The sequence below is a fragment of the Peromyscus maniculatus genome, chromosome 10 (assembly GCF_049852395.1).
Source record: "Peromyscus maniculatus bairdii isolate BWxNUB_F1_BW_parent chromosome 10, HU_Pman_BW_mat_3.1, whole genome shotgun sequence".
Classification (NCBI taxonomy): Eukaryota; Metazoa; Chordata; class Mammalia; order Rodentia; family Cricetidae; genus Peromyscus; species Peromyscus maniculatus.
Window position 1 is genome coordinate 25,129,571 of NC_134861.1, and position 21,662 is coordinate 25,151,232.

Below are 21,662 nucleotides of genomic sequence, written 5' to 3' on the forward strand. Positions count from 1 at the left end.
AAGGTTTATCTATGAGGGCCTGGCTGTACTGGAACTCTAGACTAGGCTGCCTCCCAAGCGCTGGGATTAAAGGCATGCGTCACCACTGCGTGGCTAGATGCATGTTTAATGGGTGCTGAATTACTGTGCTCGTTATTCAGAGTAGCCAAAAAGTAGAAACAACCCAAGTTGTTTATTGTCCCTCAATAGACAGTAAACAAAATATGGCATACACAAGCAATAGAGCATCAACCTGAAAAAGGAATTAAATTCTATGCATGCTACAACATAGCTAAATCCAGAAAATACTGTCCTCAGTAATAAATGAGACACGGTGTGATGGCTGTTCTTGGTTGTCAACATGACTACATCTGGAATGAACTACAATCCAGAAATGGAGAGCACACCTGTGATCCAGATCTTGAGACAGAGAGACAATGTGCCTTTAATCCAGATCTTGAGTTGGAAAGCACACCTTTAATCTGGGCCACACCTTCTGCTGGAAGCCTGTATAAGGATAATGGATGAAGGAAGGTTTGCCTGCTTGCCCTCGAGTTGTCCGGACTTCCATTCCCTCACTGGAGCCTTCTTCTCCTGGACTCCAGAAGAGCAGCTGAGACACCCAGCCTCATGGGACAGTGTGGTGATACTTTATTTGTGCTGAAATGTGGTATTATTTTATTTGTATGTTAATAAATAAAGTTTGCCTGGAGATCAGAGGAAACAGCAAAAAATTAACACAAAAGTCAGGCAGGGATAGCACATGCCCTTAATCCAATCACCAGGCAGGCAGGGTCTCTGTGTGTTCAAGGACACACTAGGGAACAGATGCAAGCATGATAACACACACCTTTAATCCCAGTACCAACCATAGAGACCTGGAGGTCTGTACAGACAGACAGTGACAAGGAAGTGAGGTAGCTGGGCTAAGAGCCAATGAGAGGGCAGAACAGCAAGGCATTAAAAGCCTGGGTAGACTGGAAGTCGTGGCATTTTGGAAGCTGCAGAGCTGGTGAGGTAAGGTTGGTTGGTGGCTCTCACTATTTCTCTGATCTCTAAGGCTTTCACTTTGGCTCCATGTTTTTTATTTAATAGAAATAAAAAACAGAAATTCGGCTACAGGACAGCATTCTTGGACTTTCCATTCACAGCTAGCCATTGCTGGATTAGTTGGACTGCAGCCTGTAAGTCATTCCAATAAATTCCACATATATGTATGTATGTATATATGTATGTGTGTATGTGTGTATATATGTATGTATGTGTGTGTGCGTGCGTGCGTGCGTGTGTGTGTATGTGTGTGTGTGTGTATGAGAGAGAGATTCATTCCATAAGTTCTGTGACTCTAGAGAACTCTAATACACATAGAAAGATAAATCTTGTATGATTCTATTTATCTGAGGCACCTAGAATAGGCAAATGCATACAGACAGAAACTGTAATAGATGTCAGCAGGGCTAGTGAGAATCCAGCACTACTGTTTAATAAATTCTGAATTTGTGTTTGGGGGTCATGAAAATTTTCTAGGTATAAATACTGTTGATGATCACATGACATTATGGATATATCTGTCATCATTAGATTGTATGGCTAATTACATTTTAAAATGGGTTTTAAAGTAGCTCAAGAGTGAGCACAGACCTGAGGGCTGTGTCTGCCTTGGCAGCTGTACAGTAGTACAAATGGAAAGAAGCCCACAGCAACCAGTCAGTACAAAAAACATTAACACAAGCATTTCCACAGTACCGGGGATGCTCCAGTGACGCCCACGCTTAGCAAAGGACTTAAGTCCAAAAGGTGTGTCCAAGAACCCTTCAGGCTTGGCTTCCGGCTTCCTCTCATGCACCTTATCAGCCTAGCAACCAACCATCTCAAAGAGCCCAATACCAGGAGCTACTGACGTGTTACAGGCCAGAGGCATGGACTTCAGCAGTGCCCAACTGTTCTCACGGGGTCAGTAAGTTCACAGACACTCGCCTACCTTCCTTTCCCTTTTAAATCTTCCTACTTAAGTGTAACACACATGGGGAAGGGGCGTGAGGCCTGGCAGGATGGTTCAGCGGGCGAAGGTGCTGCCACCAAGCCTGACGACCTGAGCGCAATTCCTGGAACGTACAAAGTGGAAAGCAAGCAGCCAGCCAACATCCGAGGCAACTATTCAACGCTGCAGACACAGTCCCAACGCTTTCCTTCTCACTGCTTTATCAAAGCTGGCTCCACCTTCTGTGACAGAGTAGTGCCTAACTTGGTACACGGTGAAAGCCTTTTTAAAGAAAACGGTTTTATGTTATGTATAAAGGAGTCTTGCCTGCATGTGTGTCTGTGGAGGCAGAGGAGGATGTCGGATCCCTGGGAACCAAAGCTACCAACAGTTGTGAGCACTGAGAACCTGAAACTGGGTCCTCTGGAAGAGCAGCAAGTCCTGACCTCTGAGCCATCTCTCCAGCCCTGCAGATGCCTTTGTAAGTGGTCTCTCAGCTTTATCCCGACTCCTCCCACAGTAGCAATCAATTTTCATTGGTTAGGCTTGGGCCTACCAAACAAATTTTGGAAGATACGATAATAAAATTTTAAAGGGGGATTATCCTAAGCAAAGACGGAAATTTCAGAAATCCACGCTGTTGGGATTCTGCCCTTGCTCCAGCTGGGTGGCCGCACATGGGCAGTTCAGGAGTTGAGTGGGGGGTCCTGCATCTGTGTCATCAGTGTGAGCTAGTGACTACGCCTTAAAAAGTCAGACACAGACCCCATCCTCTCTCTCTGCTCTGCTCTGCTTCCCCTCCCCCCACCCCACCATCCTTCTCTCTCACCAGGCCTGGTCCCCTCTCCCCCTCCCAATAAAGCTCTAAAAACTAACACTGGATTCTGTCGCGACTGTGACCTTTCCACGCTAAAACCAGCACCGCAACCAGCGCCGATGATCATCCTTTCACATGCAATCATTTTCTTTTTTAAAGTAGAATACTGGATGCATCTGTTTCTGAACATCTACATCTTGTTAACAGAAAGATGAAGTTCTTCAGTATTTTATTTTTGATGTTGGGGTTCTGTGGTGGTTTGAATAAGAATGACTCCCAAAGGCTCATATATTTGAATATTTTGTTGTTATTGTTGCTGTTGTTTGTTTGATTGTTTCAGGTTTTATTTTAATTTAATTTAATTTTATTTTACAATACAATGCAGTTCTACATATCAGCCACGGATTCCCTTGTTCTCCCCACTCCCGCACCCCTCCCCTCCCCCCAGCCTACCCCCCATTCCCACCTCCTCCAGGGCAAAGCCTCCCCCAGGACTGAGATCAACCTGGTAGACTCAGTCCAGGCAGGTCCAGTCCCCTCCTCCCAGGCCGGTGTTTCAGGGTTTTTTTGAGACAGGGTTAACAGTGTAGTCCTTACTGTCCTGGAACTCACTCTGTAGACCAGGTTGGCCTTGAACTCACAGACATCTGCCTACCTCTGCCTTCCAAATGCTCGGATTAAAGGCGTGCACCACCACCACCTGGCATATATTTGAATGTTTAGTTCCCTAGTTGGTGGAATTGTTAGGAAAAATAAGGAGGTGTGGCCTTGTTGCAGGAGGTGTGTCATTGGGGGTGGGTTTTGAGAATTCAGAAGGCCATACAATTCCTAGGTAGTTCTCTCTGCCTCTCACTTTCCTATAAAGATGTGAGCTCTCAGCTACTGCCCTGGAGCCATGCCTGCTGACCTGTTGCCATGCTCCACAGCCACCATGACTATGGACTCAAACCCTCTGGAACTGAGCTCCAGTAAACTCTCTCTATAGGCTGCCTTGGTTGTGGTGTATTGTCACAGCAACAGAAAAGCAACCAAAACAGATTCTATCATGTGACCGTGTGGAGGCAAATGAGAATGCTTTTAATATGCAAAGAAACAACTGAAATCAGTAGACCTCTTTGCCCCATCCCCACCCCGCCCTCCAAATCTCAGCCCCAGACTTCAGTCTTGACTCAATCCACTCCCTACAAAGGAACAAAATGATCCTACCACAGTATCACTCACACCAGTCCCTGTATGAAGCTCTCTGATAGTTTCCAGTCACACTGGGAAAACAATTCAGATTTCTTACCAAGGTTGACTTCTCAGCTTGTCTGTACCTCTGACTGTAAGTTTTGCCCCCCAAATCTTCCTGAGATTGGCTCCTTTCTGCTATTCAACATTCAGCTACCTCCTCAGAGAAGCCTTTCCTACTCAGCCTGCAGCAACAGCCCTCATCTGGGATGGAGTCCAGCAGCTGTAAGCATTAGAGCCCGCAGTGAGCCTGATCAGTGGCCATGAGAGTCACAGCATCTTGCTTTTGCTTGTGTTGGCTCTTCTACCAACTTAACTACTTCTTACTGCCTGGGGGTTAAAAATGGGAGAATAACATATAGGTGAAAACAAAATGGCAATCACCTGTTGTAGAATGTTATTTTAAGGTGTGTTACTTTTGTTTAGGTTGCGTTTGTTTAACTCTGTGAAGCTGTGTTGCTTTGCCTGTCTAAAACACCTGATGGTCTAATAAAGAGCTGAATGGCCAATGGTGAGGTAGGAGAGAGAAATAGGTGGGGCTGCCAGGCAAAGAGGATAAGTAACAGGAGAAATCTGGTAGGAGAGGATCAAGAAGTAGCCAGAGGAGGAGGACCCAGGAGCCAGCCACCCAGCTACACAGCAAGCCACGGAGTAAGAGTAAGATTTACAGAAGTAAGAGAATAGGAAAAGCTCAGAGGCAAAAGGTAGACGGGTTAATTTAAGTTAAGGAAAGCTGGCAAGAAACAAGCCAAGCTAAGGCCAGGCATTCATAATTAAGAATAAGCCTTCGTGTATATTTATTTGGGAGCTGAGTAGCAGGCCCCCAAAAGAGAAAGAGTAAAAAACAATAACAATCACCAGAAACCTTTACTAAGTCACTGCCCAAGGTGACAACCATGTTAAATGCAGGGTATATTTATAAACTCAGAGAACTGGTTCTGTCTGTGGCAACTTCTTAATTTCATAAGTTTCAGCTCTGGATCAGAAAACTGCAGTTCCCAGGAAGAAATCAGATGCAAATGTTAGCTCCTAGAGTTTTGGAGCAGGTTTTACCCACAGTGTAGTGTGCAAATCACTCAAATGAAGAGTTTAATCAGCAGGCAGCCAAGTGGGAGGAGACAGGGACCTAAGACTTTTCCTCTCCAAGGATGGAATGACTGTGGAGTATGGAAGTGGATACGGTGACTGGAAGTGAAACAAACAGTGGTCAATGTTCCTAGCTCCTCCTTAGATGGATGCTCAGTACACAGAGTGCTTGCATGGGCTGAGAGTGGAGATTTTGGCCTCCTGACTTTAAAAAAAAAAAAAAAAAAAAAAAATCCACACAGGCCCAAGTAGAAAGGCTTTGGTTTAGACAAAAGCAGTCACTGAAAAATTATCTAGGCAACACACTCATCTTGTCTCATATGTCAGAAGTACAGGGTACAGCACAGCTAATAGAGACTGATATTACACTGCTCACTTGTACAGCCTTCCAGATGAGCATTGGGGAGAGGGGGTATTTTTTAGACAGGGTCTCTCTATATAACTCTTGCTGTTCTGGAATTCTCTAAACCAGACTGATCTGGAAATCAGAGCTGCCTGTCCCTGCCTCCAAGTACTAGGATAGTAGGCATGCACCCGCTGGCCCAGCTACATTAGTGATTTTTAAAGTGACCACAACCAACTGAAACTACAAAACTCCTCAAGGTTTTACCCAGTGTTATTCATAACCACTTTGCTCAATGTCCTGAGTAAAGAGCCATTTCTTCAACCTGACCTCAAACTTGTGATCCCCCTGCTTTGGCTACTGAAACGCTGGGATTATAGGCATGTCCAGGTACGAAGCCATTCCTTTTTTTCTTTTTGATTTTATGTGATGGGTGTTTTGCCTTCAGGCATGTCTGTGCACCACATGCAGGCCTGGTGCTCACTGAGGCCAGAAGAGGGCAATGGATCCCCTCGAACTGGAGTTAACCAATAGTTGTGAGCCACCATCTGGGTGTTGGAAATCAAACTTGGGTCCTCTGGAAGAGCAGGTAGTGAGTGCCCTTAACCGCTGACCCATCTCTCCAGCTCTACAAAGTCGTTCTTCAAAGACCCCTGCTAAGTCAGCAGTGGTGAAATCTAGAGGCAAACATCCCTCCCTACATAGTTCACTCTGGAAATCCACAGCAAGTGTCCGAGTCCTAACCTGCAGAATACCTCTAACTAGAGACGAAATCTCATGAGGACCGAGCAGTCTTACAGAAGGTCTGAATCTCGCCTGAACTGTAGCCTGAAGCGGGCCAAGCAGAGAGATGCCCAGCACCCCAACCCCACAGGAGGGCCTGCAGAGAAACAGTGAGAGATGACATGCCATTCTACCTTTGTTTCTTTGCTCCTTCAACAGTCACTGCAATTGAAGAGGTGACCGTTCTTAATTGGCTCACACTGCACTTCATAGTGGCATATCTGATTGGCTGTAATATCGGCTATTCGGGAGGCAGAGGCAGGGGATCACAAGTTCAAAACCTATCTGGGCTCACAGAAACTTAAGGCAAGCCAAGGCAACTTTCTGAAATGCTACCTCAAAAACAGAACGTACAAAAGAGGAGAAGGCTGGGATATGGCTGAGTGGTTGAGTGCTTACTTAGCATGTATGTCCTGGGTTCAAATTCCTATACCACAAAAGCAAGAAATGACAGAGAATGTATGAGATTTATGAAGCATGACGAAAAGACAGCGGGAGAAGTTATTTAAGTCAAAGGTACAGAAAATACATTTAACAAAATTATAGCAGACATTTCCCAAATATAGGGGAAGAGATGGTCACCCAGATAGAGGAGGCATTTAGAATGCCAAACAAACAATATCATGCCATACTACAGTTAAACATCACACAGAACAAAGAATATTGAAAATCGTAAGAGAAAGGCACCAAATCACCTGCAAAGGCAAAGCCATCAGAACAGCAGCCCATTTCCCCACAGGAAATCTACAAGTCAGGAGGGCTGAACGGTGTTTCAAACTCGGAAAAACAACTGCCAGCTACCTCATCCAACAGATGGCTCTTTTTCTCTTCACAACTGGAGAGAAAAAAGTCTCCGTGATAAACACAAACTAATCCAGAACCACAGAGGCTACTGGAAGGAATCCTACACACTGAAGAGGAGAATAAAAACATCCACAAGACATGGGGACCAATGAACTACACTACTCAATAAGGAAGCAAGGAGATATGAGGAAAATATCAAGCATTATAAAAACAACAAAATGGGGGCTGGAGAGATGGCTCAGAGGTTCAGAGCCCTGGCTGCTCTTCCAAAGGTCCTGAGTTCAACCCAGGACCCACAACCATTCCCAGCAACCACATGGTGGCTCCCAACCATCTGCAATGAGATCTGGCGCCCTCTTCTGGTCTACAGGCATACATATATAACATAATAAATAAATTTTTAAAAAAAGGACATTGCATTTCTAGGCTAGCAAGCAGAATGGCCAGCTTTTGGCAGTAATACACTGTGTTAGTGCTGGGAGAGCAAATTAAAAACGGAGGCTGTTAAGCCAGGCGGTGGTGCCGCACACCTTTAATCCCAGCACTCAGGAGACAGAGGCAGGTGGATCTCTGTGAGTTCAAGGCCAGCCTGGTCTACAAGAGTGAGTTCTAGGGCAACCAAGGCTACCCAATGAAACCCTACCTCAAAAAACCAAAAAATATAAATAAATAAATGGATGCTGTTGAGAAAAGCAAGAAGACTTTTCTCACAAGTGTGCCCAGTGCCACACTGTGGGAAAGGGTGGCAAACACAAGGCAAACCCAAGCCTGGACCAAATCTACATGGTCCATTTGGGTGGGAGCTCACCAGGCCAATGCTTTCTTTACTCAGTTGCCATCAAGAACAAAAGCATCACCCTGTTGCTCTACGGGGAACTGGTTAGTCAGAAACAAGAAAGGCGCTGTATTTGAGGGATTTATTATTTTTTAAAATAGCATGCATTGCAGTACAATCAAATTGTTCACATTACCAAAGCAACATTTCCCTGGAATTGAATTCAAAGTTTATAGCACCCAGTCTCATCCTTTTTATTTACCTATTTAAATAAAACCATGTGTTTGCATCTCACCACATGGCCGTATTTATAGAATTCTGGACCCGGCATGTTAGTTGTACTGTATAAAGGTTTGCAAAGAAGTGAAAACAATTTGTTGTACTTTTTATTAAGTTATGTTAGATTACAAAATTACTTTTTTAAACTACACAATATTATGTATACAGTGTTCTACAAAATTTTTATTAAATAAATATTTTATAATATGTTTAAAAAAATTCCTAGAATCAAATGAAAATACAACATACTAAAACACAGAATCTAAGCAGTCCTAAGGGACTGCTTTGAAGTCTACATCTTAAAAATCATTGTTTTGGGGCTGGAGAGATGGCTCAGGGGTTAAGAGCACTGGCTACTCTTCTAGAGGACCTGAGTTTGATTCCTAGCAACCACATCAGCAGCTCAGAACCACCTTTAACTCCAGGTCCAGAGGATCTGAAAACCTCTCTGGCCTCCTTAGGCACCCACACACACCTGGCTTATATATACAAAGACACAAGTAAAAGCAATAAAAATAAATCTTTTTAAAAAGTGATTGCCTTGCTTCTATCATTTTATATCACTGGCATTCTCTAGAATTTTATGTAAACAGAGTCATATATCATTTTTGTGTCTCTACCTAGTAAATATTTTCAGATTCAGCTATTTTGTTCTGTGTATCAAAGCTTCTTTCTTTTTACTGCATGGTTTGCAAACTATTATACTAAAATTAAAAATGCATATTATAATCTTAGCTCAAGAAGTATTAGGAAAATACTAGGTTAAAGAAATATCATAATAATTTCCTAAGATTCCTGAAATAGAAATGTATATTCACATATCTCTGACCATGTATTAAGTACTTAAAGACAACATGAAATACAACCAAGTTCTCCTACTGGCAGGTTCCATATCTAAAGATTAAAACCTACCACAAATTAAAAATACTCTGACAAAATATATTTAACATGTTCAGGCTTTCTTTTGTTATAATTCCCTAACAATTCAGTATAACAATAATTTATATAGAATTTACATTGTTTTAGGAATTATAAGTAATCTAGAATTATTTAAAAATAAATGGGGATATATGTAGGTTATATGCAAATATTATAATTTTATATAAAGGAATTGAGCATGGGTTTTGGTATCTGTGCAGGGACATGGTATCCTAAAATTAATCCTCTTAGTGACACTGAAGGATGTGTATATTGTCAGAATAAAAAGTAAACAGCCTAAGGCAGATCTCTGAGTTCTAGGCCAGCCTGATCTACAAAGGTAGTTCCAGGACAGCCATGGCCACACACAGAGAAACCCTGTCTCAGAAAAAAAAGTAAACAGTATATACAGATACCAGAAAAACTCAGATATCCAAGTCTAATTGTTATACCTCTCTTTAATTTTTTAATTACATTTTTACTTATTTTGTATTGGGGCAGAGCATGCATATCCTTGGCACCTGTGTGAAGGTCAGAGGTCAACTTTTCTCCTCCATCGGTGAGTCCCAGAGATCAAATTCAGGTTATCAGGTGTGGCAGCCAGCACCTTACCTTTACCTACTGAATTATTTCACCAGACCCTATCATACCTTCCTAATCTGTCACATGTTTAATTTAGGAAGCATATAATTGTGTGTGTGTGTGTGTGTGTGTGTGTGTGTGTGTGTGTGTGTGTGTGTCTGGGTCTGTGTGCATATGCACTATAGAGCGTGATGATTAACTGAATAGACTGCAGAATGAAATAAACCCAGTCCACTGCTGCAATTAGTACTATTTTATACTAACTGAATAAAGGACATTTTAATTTTTGTTTTGTTCTGTTTTTGTTTTTTGAAACAGGGTTTCTCTGTGTAGCTCCGGCTCTCCTAGAACTCACTTTGTAGACCAGGCTGGCCTCAAACTCACAGAGATCCTCCTGCCTCTGCCTCCCAAGTGCTGGGATTAAAGGCATATGCCACTACCACTCAGCAACATTCTAATTTTTTTAATTAACAAAAAGTTTTAAAATTAAAGTCAGTATGGAATTACATTGAAAAAAAATCTAACGAACAGTGATGTAAAGAAAACTGCCAGCTAAAGGGACTATGTTTATCATTAAGAAAAGAAACACATTTCTAGTAGAGGATATAATGAAAGCACTTATTGGATTATTTATCGGAAAATAAATATAATTAACTCAGTGGTCTGGACAGTCTCTAATTACCAGTTTCTTTCCACTCTTCCCCCCTCAGAAAGTATGAGCCAGGTCACTGGGAGTCTAATTCAGCATCTGGAGCAGAGACTGAGTAGCTTTAAGAAAAACCACGGACACTAAAGTCACCTGTTGAAATGACTAGAAATTCAAAGAAAAGCAGCACTGGTCACAATAAGATCATATTGAAAATTATTGTGAGCTAAGGTCAGAGACGGCACGCTGCGTCTTTAGGAACAAACACTGCCATGGCTGAGGTATTAAGGACACTACCTCCATAGCAGATGAGCACACAGCTAACAGGAGAGTCTGTCTGCACTGCCAGCCTCCGTGCCCGCCCAGGTCTGCTCTCAGACAGCTGCAAGAGCACTGGGCCGCTTTTTAGACTGTCTGTAACTGAGAATATCCAAATTTTCACGTGATTCTACCCCTGAAAATGACCTTAGGATTAGTGTATGTGCAAACACTGTAAACAAAAGTAAAATAAACGTATGAACTAATGAGTAATGAAAATGCAACCTTTACAAAGGGAACTGAAGTTGAGCTCACCTGTCCACTTTTCCCGAATTCCAGCTCTACAATGGCAGCAGGGGTGTGTATTTGAGCCGAGTGCCTCGACTGCGACTTGCCATCGACTCTCCAGCTCAGGCCCCGCAGTCCGTTGTCCCAGCGGCTCTGGTTCAGGAGGCTCTCTCGGATTCTTGACTTATGGCTCTTCCAAAACTTGGAAATGACTGCAGCTTGCTCACAGGTGATGCCACCTTGCTTTTTGGTCTGAGCAGTCAAGAAGGCCTCTAACTGGTTGAAATCCATGTCAGCAGATGCAACAGACTACAAAGACAACGGAAAAAGCAACATACATTTGAACTTGGTAGATAACTAGACACAGCTGCCTAACTACAGAGCATGTTCTGGTTGATCTTAATCATTGACTATGTTTCAAAAAGGCCATCAAGTGACAAGACTGAGAATGAGTGACAATTATAGTACAAATGCAAAAATACTCCCTTTTCAAATACCAAGACAAGAATGTAACTTTAAATGTCCGGTTTCAAGGGCTGGAGAGATGGCTCAGTAGGTTAAGAGCACTGGCTGCTCTTGCCAAGGGCTCGGGTTCAGTTCCCAGTACACACACGGCAGCTCACAACTGCCCATAACTCCAGTTCCACGGGATCTGATGCCCTCTTCTGACCTCCACAGGCACCAAGCATGAACATGATGTAAATACATGCACTCAGGCAAAATACTCATGCATATAAAAGAAATAATTGTAATTTTTTCATATCCAGCTTCATAGTGGGGAAATAAAAATTATTCTAAATATGAAACAAAAAAGTCAAACTAATTGGTTCTCTGATAAAATCTTACATAATTTATTGTCAATAGACCTGGTTTGACGTGCTACAGTGCTACTATGAGTTGTCCATTAGACAACTAAATGTCATTAAATGAGTATGTTAATTGAACTTTGCAGCCTATCTCAATCAAAAAGCTCAGTAATTCTACTTATGCATAAAGTATGCAACCTTATGCTGTACTTATATTTTCAAACCTTAACTGCCACTGAAGCTAGGTTCTCCACTCTAGCATTCAAGAAAACACAGTAACTACATGTGTGGTTGGATATTTTGTCAATGTTGACACAATCTAGAGTCATTAGAGAAGAAGGAACTTCAGTTGAGAAAATGCTTCCATCAGATTAGCCTGTGGGACCAATTCTTTTCCTTTATCTTTTTCTTTTTCCTCCTGAGACAGGGTTTCTCTGTGTGTAGCCCTGTAACTCTCTTTGTAGACCAGACTGGCCTCGAACTCACAGAGATCTAGCTGCCTCTGCCTCCTGAGTGCTGAGATTAAAGGCATGAGCCATGATGGATTAGCTTCTTAAATGATGATAGATTGGGGTGAGGTGGGCCTGGCCTACTGTGGGCAGTTCAACCTACTGTAGGCAGGTGGTCCCAGGTTGTTTAAGAAAGCAAACTGAGCAAGTCAGGAGGAGAAGCCCGAAGTGGCATTCCTCCATGTCTCTGCTTTCAGTTCCTGCCTCCAGGTTCCTGCTTTGGCTTCAGTCCATTGACGATGGACTGGAACCTGTAAGCCAAATAAACCCTGTCCTCCCTAGGTTACTTTTGGTCATGGTGTTTATAACAGCAACAGAAGCCAAACTAAGACACTAAATATATGTATATTAAATGTAGAATAAAGTATCTTAAGTTTGCACAGTACTCTTTCAAAGAGTTTTCACATCTATTCTATTGAAACTCATATTCCATTTTCAAAGACAACATGGTAGACAGAAGCACTGAGAAGTATTGATCATAGAGAAGCCACTGACTTTCCATAAAGTTCAATGAACCAGAGTCCTAACTGTTAAGCCATAGTTCTCTGGTGTATTGGCTGGTTTTGTGTGTCAACTTGACACAAGCTAGAGACATCAGAGGAAGGAGCCTCAGCTGAGGAAATGCCTCAATGAGATCCAGCTCTTAGGCATTTTCTCAATTAGTGATTGATGGGGGAGTGTTTGGCCCATGGTGGATGGTGCCATCCCTGGGCTGGTGGTCTGGGTTCTAAAAGAAGGTGGGCTGAGCAAGCCATGGGAAGCAAGCCAGTAAGCAGCATCCTCCCTGGCCTCTGCATCAGCTCCTGCCTCCAGGATCCTGCCCTGTTCGAGTTTCTGTCCCAGCTTCCTTCAGTGATGAACAGCAATGCTGAAGTGTAAGCCAAATGAACCCTTTCCTCCCCAACTGCTTTTTGGTCATGGTGTTTCATTGCAGCAATTAGAAACCCTAACAAAGACACCTGGTTAGCTGTCATAACAGACTACACAGGTAGATACTGGCATCACTATCAATAATAATAATAATAGTAAGTCAAACTGGCACATTCTACCAACAATGATACAAAAATGTCACCACCTAAGGATTAGCTACATGCTTAGTTCACTATCCTTCAGAGACTATTTATCACTATCATTTCTTTTTAAGATTTAGCTGTTTCAAGTGAGAAAAGTGTTTTATTAGAATTTATCCAACTAGTTCAGTTTAACAACATACAGGAAAATTGGGAGGAAAAAAATGAGAAGACAGTGTAGATAGTGTGCCAAAACTCAAGACACGGTTATACATATGCATTAAGGAGCCACAAAGGCTGGGCGCATGGGTATTTGTGGTGCAAGGCTGAATCTGAACACCAGAAAGCCAGGTCTGAGGACACGCACAGCTGAGGCGAAGCGGGAAATCACAGCGCTTTCCTTTCCTATGTCGCTATTCTCCCTTGGCCACAAGGCTGCTGGCGGGAGCATCAGACCAGATCAGTGCCCTCCTCTCTGTGCACGGGGGTCTAGGTCAGTTTCCCACTCACAACGGGGGGACAAATGGCCTTGCCCTGGGGATTTAGTGCCAGAAGGATGTGAGACTGGGATTGTGCACATCCAGTTTCTTGAACTTTTTGGCACAAAGTTGAAAAGAAGAAGAGGAGGAGGGGCGTAAACGGAAAGAAGAGAAGGGTAAGGAAAGATGGTGAGATTCAGCAGAGATGAAACGGTACTCTGTCGTGTGGCTCTGTATCTGATGGCACCCAGGGTTCCGGTTCTTGCAGGTCTTCTTTCAGTTGTGTATGCTATCTCAGCAACCTTCCAACTGCACACGCCAAAACATTCCATTACTTTCCTGTTGCTTTGATAAAACACCAGAACCAAAAGCAACTTATAGAAGGGCGAATTTATTTCGTCTTATAGATCTAGAGAAGTAGCAGTCTGTCATGCCAGGAAGACATATAGCAGGAGCAGGAGGCTGAAAGACAGCCTCTCATCTACAAGGACAAGGCAGAGAGAGTGAACTGGAAGTAAGGCAAAGCGGTATACTCTCCCAGCCTACCTCCAGTGACAGCTTATGCCTCCCCAAACAGTACCACCAACTGGGGTTCAAATACCTGAGCCTGGAGGACATTTCTTATCCAAACCACAACTATTCAAATAACTTATACCATAGTCCTACCAGTTGGACCCTCAAGTTGTCACCAAATAGGACACCAGCAGTAAGAGCAAAGGGTGCTGCCGGGCAGGACAGCTAGAGGCGTGCTGCTTTTCACTTCTCTATTAATATAAAAACTGTGTGGCAAACATCAAAACTTTCTGACAGATTATGTTTCACGTTACAATTCAACCCATTTACCACCTATTTACCAGACAGCAGATCCAAAATCTCTAGCTGTGACTCGAAACAGGAGTATTACTTTAAAGCCTAGCCTTGGTGGCTCATGGCTATAATCCCAGCACTGAGGAGGTAGAGGCAGGTAAATAGTCAAAAGTAAGTCTGGCCTGTTTGTACAACAACTTCTAGGACAGCCATGGCAAGTCCCCCAGTGGAGGGGGGAGTTACTTTGTATATATACTACAATTAAGTTAAATATTTCTATTGGCATCTTGCTTTACAACATAGATGGTCTGTATCATTTTCCTCATGATACCAAGAGATATCTATTCTGAGATACGTGTGGTGACGCACACCTGTAAAAACAGTCCCATGGATTAGCAGCTACATAGTGAATTCCAGGACAAGATGTCTTTAAAAAACAAAACCTATCTGATATAACTGTGCCTTATGACATAAAAGTTATTTTGGTTGGATTTCAATCAACATCCTGAAAAACAGTCAATTCATCCAAATTTTAACACAATTGGAAAATAAGGAATTGACTTTGAACTGAATTCAAAGTCATGAATTCTCATTTAGTATCAGTTTTCATTTAATTCAAGAAAAGTCTTAGTAAGCTTTGTTTCAGTTTTCTTCTTATTTTTGAACAACTGAAAATATAAAAAGCACTCTCAGCTTATGGACTATCCAAGGACAGGAAGTAGGGCCAACCCCTGTTAAGAACATGCCACAGAACAAACTGACCCGTGTCACATGATTGTAACGCCCCACATGACACTGAGGAAACCTGATTACAATCACTAGAGCCTAAAAATTAACTTCGTTTATATGAGAAAGTGCTTTCTGAACAGTTTAATAAACACTAAATTTTTCAGGGATATAACAAAAACAGCTTGTAGGTTTTCACTTTATAGACAGATGTTTAACATTTAGGAAAATCATTGCTGAGTTTAAAATTTATGAGCTGCCAATTACAGCACAGCTGTATATTAACTGTCTTTGTTGCTATATGTTCAGTGATTCCACATATGGTGCAAACATAAACATAACAATAATGCTCGAATAGTTACATCTTAAAACATTGCAAATTATTTTCATTTACATTTATGCCATATAGATTTGTTAAAAAAATATGAAATTATATATGTGTGTGTATATGTACAAATATATATATATAGTGTGTGTGTGTGTATGTGTGTGGGGGGAGTGGCCATGCATGTTTGTGCATGTGGAGACCAGAAGCCAGTGTCAGGTACTTTCCTGACTCAGTTTCCACCTTACTTTGTGAGGCAAGGCTTCTCACTAACCCTCAGCCTCACTGACTGAGCTCGGCAGGCCATGGGCTGCAGGAGCCTTGGTGCCGGCACGACCACCACGTAGACTCTGTCGTCACAGATGCACGCTGCTGTGCCTGGCTGCTCACATCGGGGCTGGAACACCAAACTCTTCATGTTTGAGTATCAGGCACTTTATCAACCCAGCCATCTTCCAGCCCCACAAACTTACATAGGAACTTGCTGTAAGGATATGAAAGGAGTCTTAGGAAAATGTTTACTATAAAAAGTAAACAGAGGACCAGAGAGATGAGTCAGAGGTAAAGAGCACTAGCTGCTCTTCCAGAGAATCCAGGGTTCAATTCCCAGCACCCTCACGGCAGGCAGTTCACATCTGTCTGCAACTCCAGTCTGCGGGGGGGGGGGGGGGGGGGGGGGGGGGGGGGGGGGGTGTCCAACACTCTCCGCTGGCCTCCCTGGGCACCAGGCATGCAAATGGTGCACAGACATGACATGCAGACAAAACACTCATATACATAAAAGAAATAGTGACAATACATTTTTGAATGAATAAACTAACAATGGATGTGTGGATGTACATGTGTGGATGTGAGAACTACCGAGCATCAGGCCCAGGCTCAGCAAACCAGGTCCTGGCCTATCTTCCAGTTCTGATTTGACAATGTCCTGCCTCCCACACTGCAGCTCACACAGCAGACCTGTTCACCATCCCCAGAGCTGCATGCTCCAGACAGTTTCTTCTGGGTGCCTCAGTGCTGCTGCGGCTCCTGTAACGTCCTCTGTCACCACCCCACTGCATTAGCTTCTTTCTGTCCAACATGTCTTCCCCACTATTCTCTTCCCTAACACGGTGACTGCCCCTTGCAACTCTCCAAATGTCCTATTATCCCCATCACTGTCCTTACCTCAGTAGAACGAAATGAGCTGTCTCCAAGTCTCTTTCACCCACTGATTCTAACCTTTGAGATGGTCTACACATACAGCATCTACCACAGTTCTCTGACCAAGGATTCAAATTCTAAAAGGCGCCTAGGTACCAGAGCAAGAAAGCCTCTCAAACTGTAAATCTCACAGCTTTTATTAAATTTAAAATGAAGCACACAAACTCATACAAATGTATAACTGTGATTCTTAGATAAGAAAACCTTTGGGCTCTAAGACTATGCAAAGTGTCCCATGACAGGACAACCAAAAGGCACAATTCAAAAAGAAAAACTGATATATTTTTACTTATCAAAATTAGCATTTTCTCTGAGGAAGGAAGAAAAGAAAGAAAGGAAAAAGGAAGGGAGGGAGGGAGGAAGGAAGGAGCAAGCTTGCTTCCGCAGTACATATACAAAAGTTGGAAGAAAGTTTGAATAAACTGTGAAGACACAACAAAGGACTAGTATCTAATATGTAAAAGCTTTCCAAACTCAACATTAAAAACATAATCAGAGCTGGGCAGTGGCAGCACACACCTTTAATCCCAGCACTCAGGAGGCAGAGCCAAGTGGATCTCTGAGTTCAAGGCCACCCTAGACTACAGAGTGAGTTCCAGGACAGCCAGGGCTACACAGAGAAACCTTGTCTTGAAAAGAAAAACAACCCACAATCCCTAGTGCTGGGATTAATGGTGTGCACCACTGTACCTGACTGATTCCCTACACTTTGGCATTTACATTTTTCAGCAAAATCTAGGTAAGCCTGGCAGTTATCCTATACTAATGATAAATATCACTAATTTATTGTAAAGTCTAGAAAGATAACCCTGTCCCAGGTTTGAAGGTTCAGAGAAGGTATCCTATATAAAGTCAGATCTATATTTGTTTTGTCTTGTTTTATTAGGACAGAGTCTCATATAGCCCAGGCTGGCCTTGAACTCCTAATGCCCCTGCCTTAACATCCCAAGTGCTGGAATTGTAGGCCTGTACACTATACCAAGCTAAAATAAGATCTGTGTGAAAGCCCTGAATTAATCCCAGCACGAGGGAGGCAGAGGCTGGCAGATCTCTGAGTTTGAAGCCAGGTCTACAGAGTGAGTTCCAGAACAGACAGAGCTACATAGAGCAGAACTGTTTGGAAAAAGACAAGACAAAAGAGTATAAAGACTCGGTTCCAATTTCTACCACTTAACCCTGTGGTCCAGTACGATGGCTGATGCACACACAGTAGGTGCCTGTGAGCTATGAAAGAGGTCAGGAGTGATGAACAGATGATTTTTAGGGCAATAAAACTATTCTTGAGAAAATTTAAAGCTACATATCGTTATGCCTACCAAAACCCATAGAATGATCTGGAGTGGTGGCACACGCCTTTAATCCCACCCAGCACTTAGGAAGCAGAGGCAGGTGGATCTCTGAGTTTGAGGCAGCTTGTTCTACATAGCAAGTCAAGGCCACATTGTCTCAAAGAAAACAAAACTAAAGAAGAAACAAAGAAACAAAACCACAGAATGACCCTAGGCTGTAGACTTAGTAGCATGTGACTGTTGGTTCATCCACTGTTAGAAACAGCACTGTGGTTCAGGATGTTAAAGCAGAAACCCGGTGGGGGTGGGGTGGGGTGGGGATGGGATGGAGGGCAGGAGGCATTTGTGGACTATCATTTTCCTCTTAATTCTGTTGTGAATCCAAACCAGCTCTAACAAAGTCCATTTTCAAAATGAGGACTGGAGATGGCTCAGGGTTAAGAGCACTGGGGTTCTTTGCAGAGAACCTGGCTTTCGTTCCTCTACAAAGAACCACATAGCAGCTCAGTTATTCATAACTCCATTTCCAGGGGTCTAACGCCCTTTTCCTACTTCCTTGGGCACAAGGCATGCACATGTACATATACACACATACATGCAGATACTCATACACATAAAAATAAAGAAATAAGTCTTAAACTTTTAAGTGATTTGGCAACTGGAGTTGTGCCCAGTAATATAACATATGCATGGCATACACACAGACACTGAGTTCAGTCCACAGCACTGCAAAAAAAAAAAAAGCAGAAGTGATGCTCTGACCAACTTCTGGCTCACATTTTTGGAAACTCAACGTTTCTCAAGAGGCTTGCTCATGGAGGCACTGACAATACACAGCTCAATGGAGAGTTACTCTCAGTCAATAACCAGAATCAAGCTGCTGGCCATCTGGAGGGGGTGTTTCTGGAAGAGGATCTCCCAGGCCCCAGTTGAACAGACATCTTATAGAGAGAACTTTCCTGTCTGAGTTCTGCTAAAATTCAAATTCAGGAGGTAAACAAAGGACTGCCTATTTTTTAAATAAATGAGTACATAAGCATAAACTCAGATAATGATACCTTTTTTTTCAGTAAACTATTTAAGTAGCAAGTGTATGACCTGTCTTCATAAGGAACCAAATCAGTCTCCTACCAATTCACACTTATATACAACCAGTAACAACCTCTAGCTCCTTGAGGAGAATAGTACTTGAAGTCAGTGCTGAAAACAATCCAAACTCAGCTCCTCTACCGCTCTAGTGGACAAAACATAGCTTTTTTTTTTTTTTCTTTTGGTTTTTCGAGACAGGGTTTCTCTGTGTAGCTTTGCACCTTTCCTGAATCTCACTCTGTAGACCAGGCTGGCCTCGAACTCACAGAGATCCACCTGGCTCTGTCTCCAGAGTGCTGGGATTAAAGGCATGCGCCACCACCACCCGGCTAAAACATAGCTTTGCAGTAAGCTTTTACTGTATAGAACACCCTCAGAAACCACTGAGTTCCAAAGGCATTTTTGATTAGATTAATTTAAGCAGTTTGAGGTTCATGAGAAGAGTTTAAAGTTCCAACAGACTGCCTTTCTGCTCTAGCACACAGCTTTCCCATCAACATCTGAAACCATGCACTGCATTTACTACAGTGTAGGAACCAATACTGCCATCATTACCTGAGTTTGTAGTTTGCACATGAGTTACTCTTGGTGTACAGTATCTTCCATTACAGTACCAATTAAGTTTCACTGCACTGTTTCATGTCTTCATCTCTCCATCCACTTCCAAAGTTTCTCTAATAATCAGTTTGCTGTGGTTGATTAGTCATACTGTTTGATTCAACAATATCTGTGGAGGCCCACAAAGGTTTCCTAGTGAGATCTGAGCTTGCTTTACCCAGCAGAGCTGTATTAGAAGATGACTTGACCATGTGCATGGTTTCTAGGTAATTGAAAGAGTCTGCACTTGGCTGAGCTTGGGGAGGTCTTTTGCTCCACCCCTTGGCGTTCCTATAAACAGCCCTTTAGAAGAGACAGAAGGGACCAGTGGATAAGGATCCAGGCCCTCCAGAGGCTGTCCTGTGTTTCTATCTGTCTCTCTCCCTTCTGTCCTTCCACTTAAATCTCTTACCCCTCACTCCTCAAGAGTACCCTGAGGAAAAATGTGGGAGCCCATCTCCCAGCTGGCTTCCCACAAATATCCTTACTGATTTCCTGTCTCATAGATCTGTTCCTTCCAAATAGAAGTACTGAATCTCCAATTTTAAAAAATGAATTCATTGCCAGGCGTGGTGGTGCATGCCTTTAATCCTAGCACTTGGGAGGTAGAGGCAGCAGGTGGATCTCTGAGTTCAAGGCCAGCCCGGTCTACAAAGCAAGTTCCAGGTATTGAAAAACCACACACACACACACACACACACACACACACACACACACACACACAAATAAATACAAATAAATAAATTAAATAAATAGATGAAAGAAAGAAAAAAGTGAATTCATCCATGACTTGCATTTTTTCAGGTTTTATTTTACTGCTCTGTTTTCAGCTCACAAATATTAAGAGATGTCAGGTTCTCCTAGAGAAATGACTCCAGTTATCATCGTTTTGCTACAGGTATCCCATCAGAGATCACTACTCAGACACAGTTTATAGCCAACTGAAAGCAGAATAAGAGTCTTTACTCCAACCAGCTGGGACTGCACCTAAGTATTTAGGGGCCTAGGTTTAGCCCCAAGTGTCCAGAACATGGGGTTTTTGAAGGTAGAAACCACGTCCTGGCATCTTGCTCAGCAGAAGCAAGCAGTTTAACAGAAGCTGAGATAAGTTAGCTGGGGCACCTTAGGTTCTTAGAACAGAGCTGGGTAATTTTCCATGGGATTCTCCATCAAGGAGGCCAAATTCTAGTCAAATATGAAATAACCTCAGCAAGAATACAAAACAGAGGAAACTTTACCTGTCTTACCCTCTTATATTCTGAAATGTCTTTCTAGATACCTGACAACTTCCACTGCTCTGGTCTTGTCAAAAGGTTCATTTATTTCATTTATATTTTCTCTGATAAGGATGTTTGGCTGCACGTCTCTAAGTGTACCATGTGCATGCAGTGCCTGCAGAGGCCAGAGGAGGGTGCTAGGTCCCCTAGAACTGGAGTTACAGACAGTTGTGAGCCATCATGTGGGTGCTGGGAACTGAACCTGGGTCCTCTGGAAGAACAGCCAGTGCTCTTAACCGCTGAGCCAACTCTCCAGCCCTAAAGTGAGTTTCTTATAGACACTGTACAGTTAGTTTAGTTGGGTCTTCTACTGTGATCTACTTTTGTGGTCTGTCCTTTAAATGTTGTAAAACATGCACATCACCAATTCTGAGAATTACAAGGAGAAATAGATTAATACACTATACACTTTATAGCTGAAAAATTCATCATCTCTTATCAGTAATTGATAGATCCAGTAGGCAGAACACAGCTGAAATGAACAACACTGTTAATCAACTGGATCTAACTGACTCTTCCAGGATATTAATCTAAATGCAGAATACAGTCTACTCAAGTACACACTGAACATTTGACCAAGAGAGGCTACATTCTGGGACAAAAACATAATGAATGTGAAGGAATAAAAATCATGCAAAGTATGCCTTCAGTTCACAGTGAAATTAAACAGAAAAATTGCTAGCACAATTGTCTTAGTTAGGGTTTTTATTGCTGTGAAGGGACGCCATGACCACAGCAACTCTTATAAAGTAAAATATTTCATTGGAATGGCTCAC

General features: G+C 42.7%; 1 protein-coding gene across 2 annotated transcripts in view; it reads right to left on the reverse strand.

Annotated features, from left to right (window-relative positions):
• The window catches only part of Commd1 (copper metabolism domain containing 1), a 124,015-nt gene that overhangs the window by 76,637 nt on the left and 25,716 nt on the right, over positions 1-21,662 (reverse strand). For both annotated transcript variants that reach the window (XM_006974800.3, XM_076546116.1), the window contains exon 2: positions 10,797-11,078. In XM_006974800.3, the coding sequence (XP_006974862.1) occupies positions 10,797-11,078 (282 nt within the window). The remainder of the gene's footprint in view (positions 1-10,796; positions 11,079-21,662) is intronic.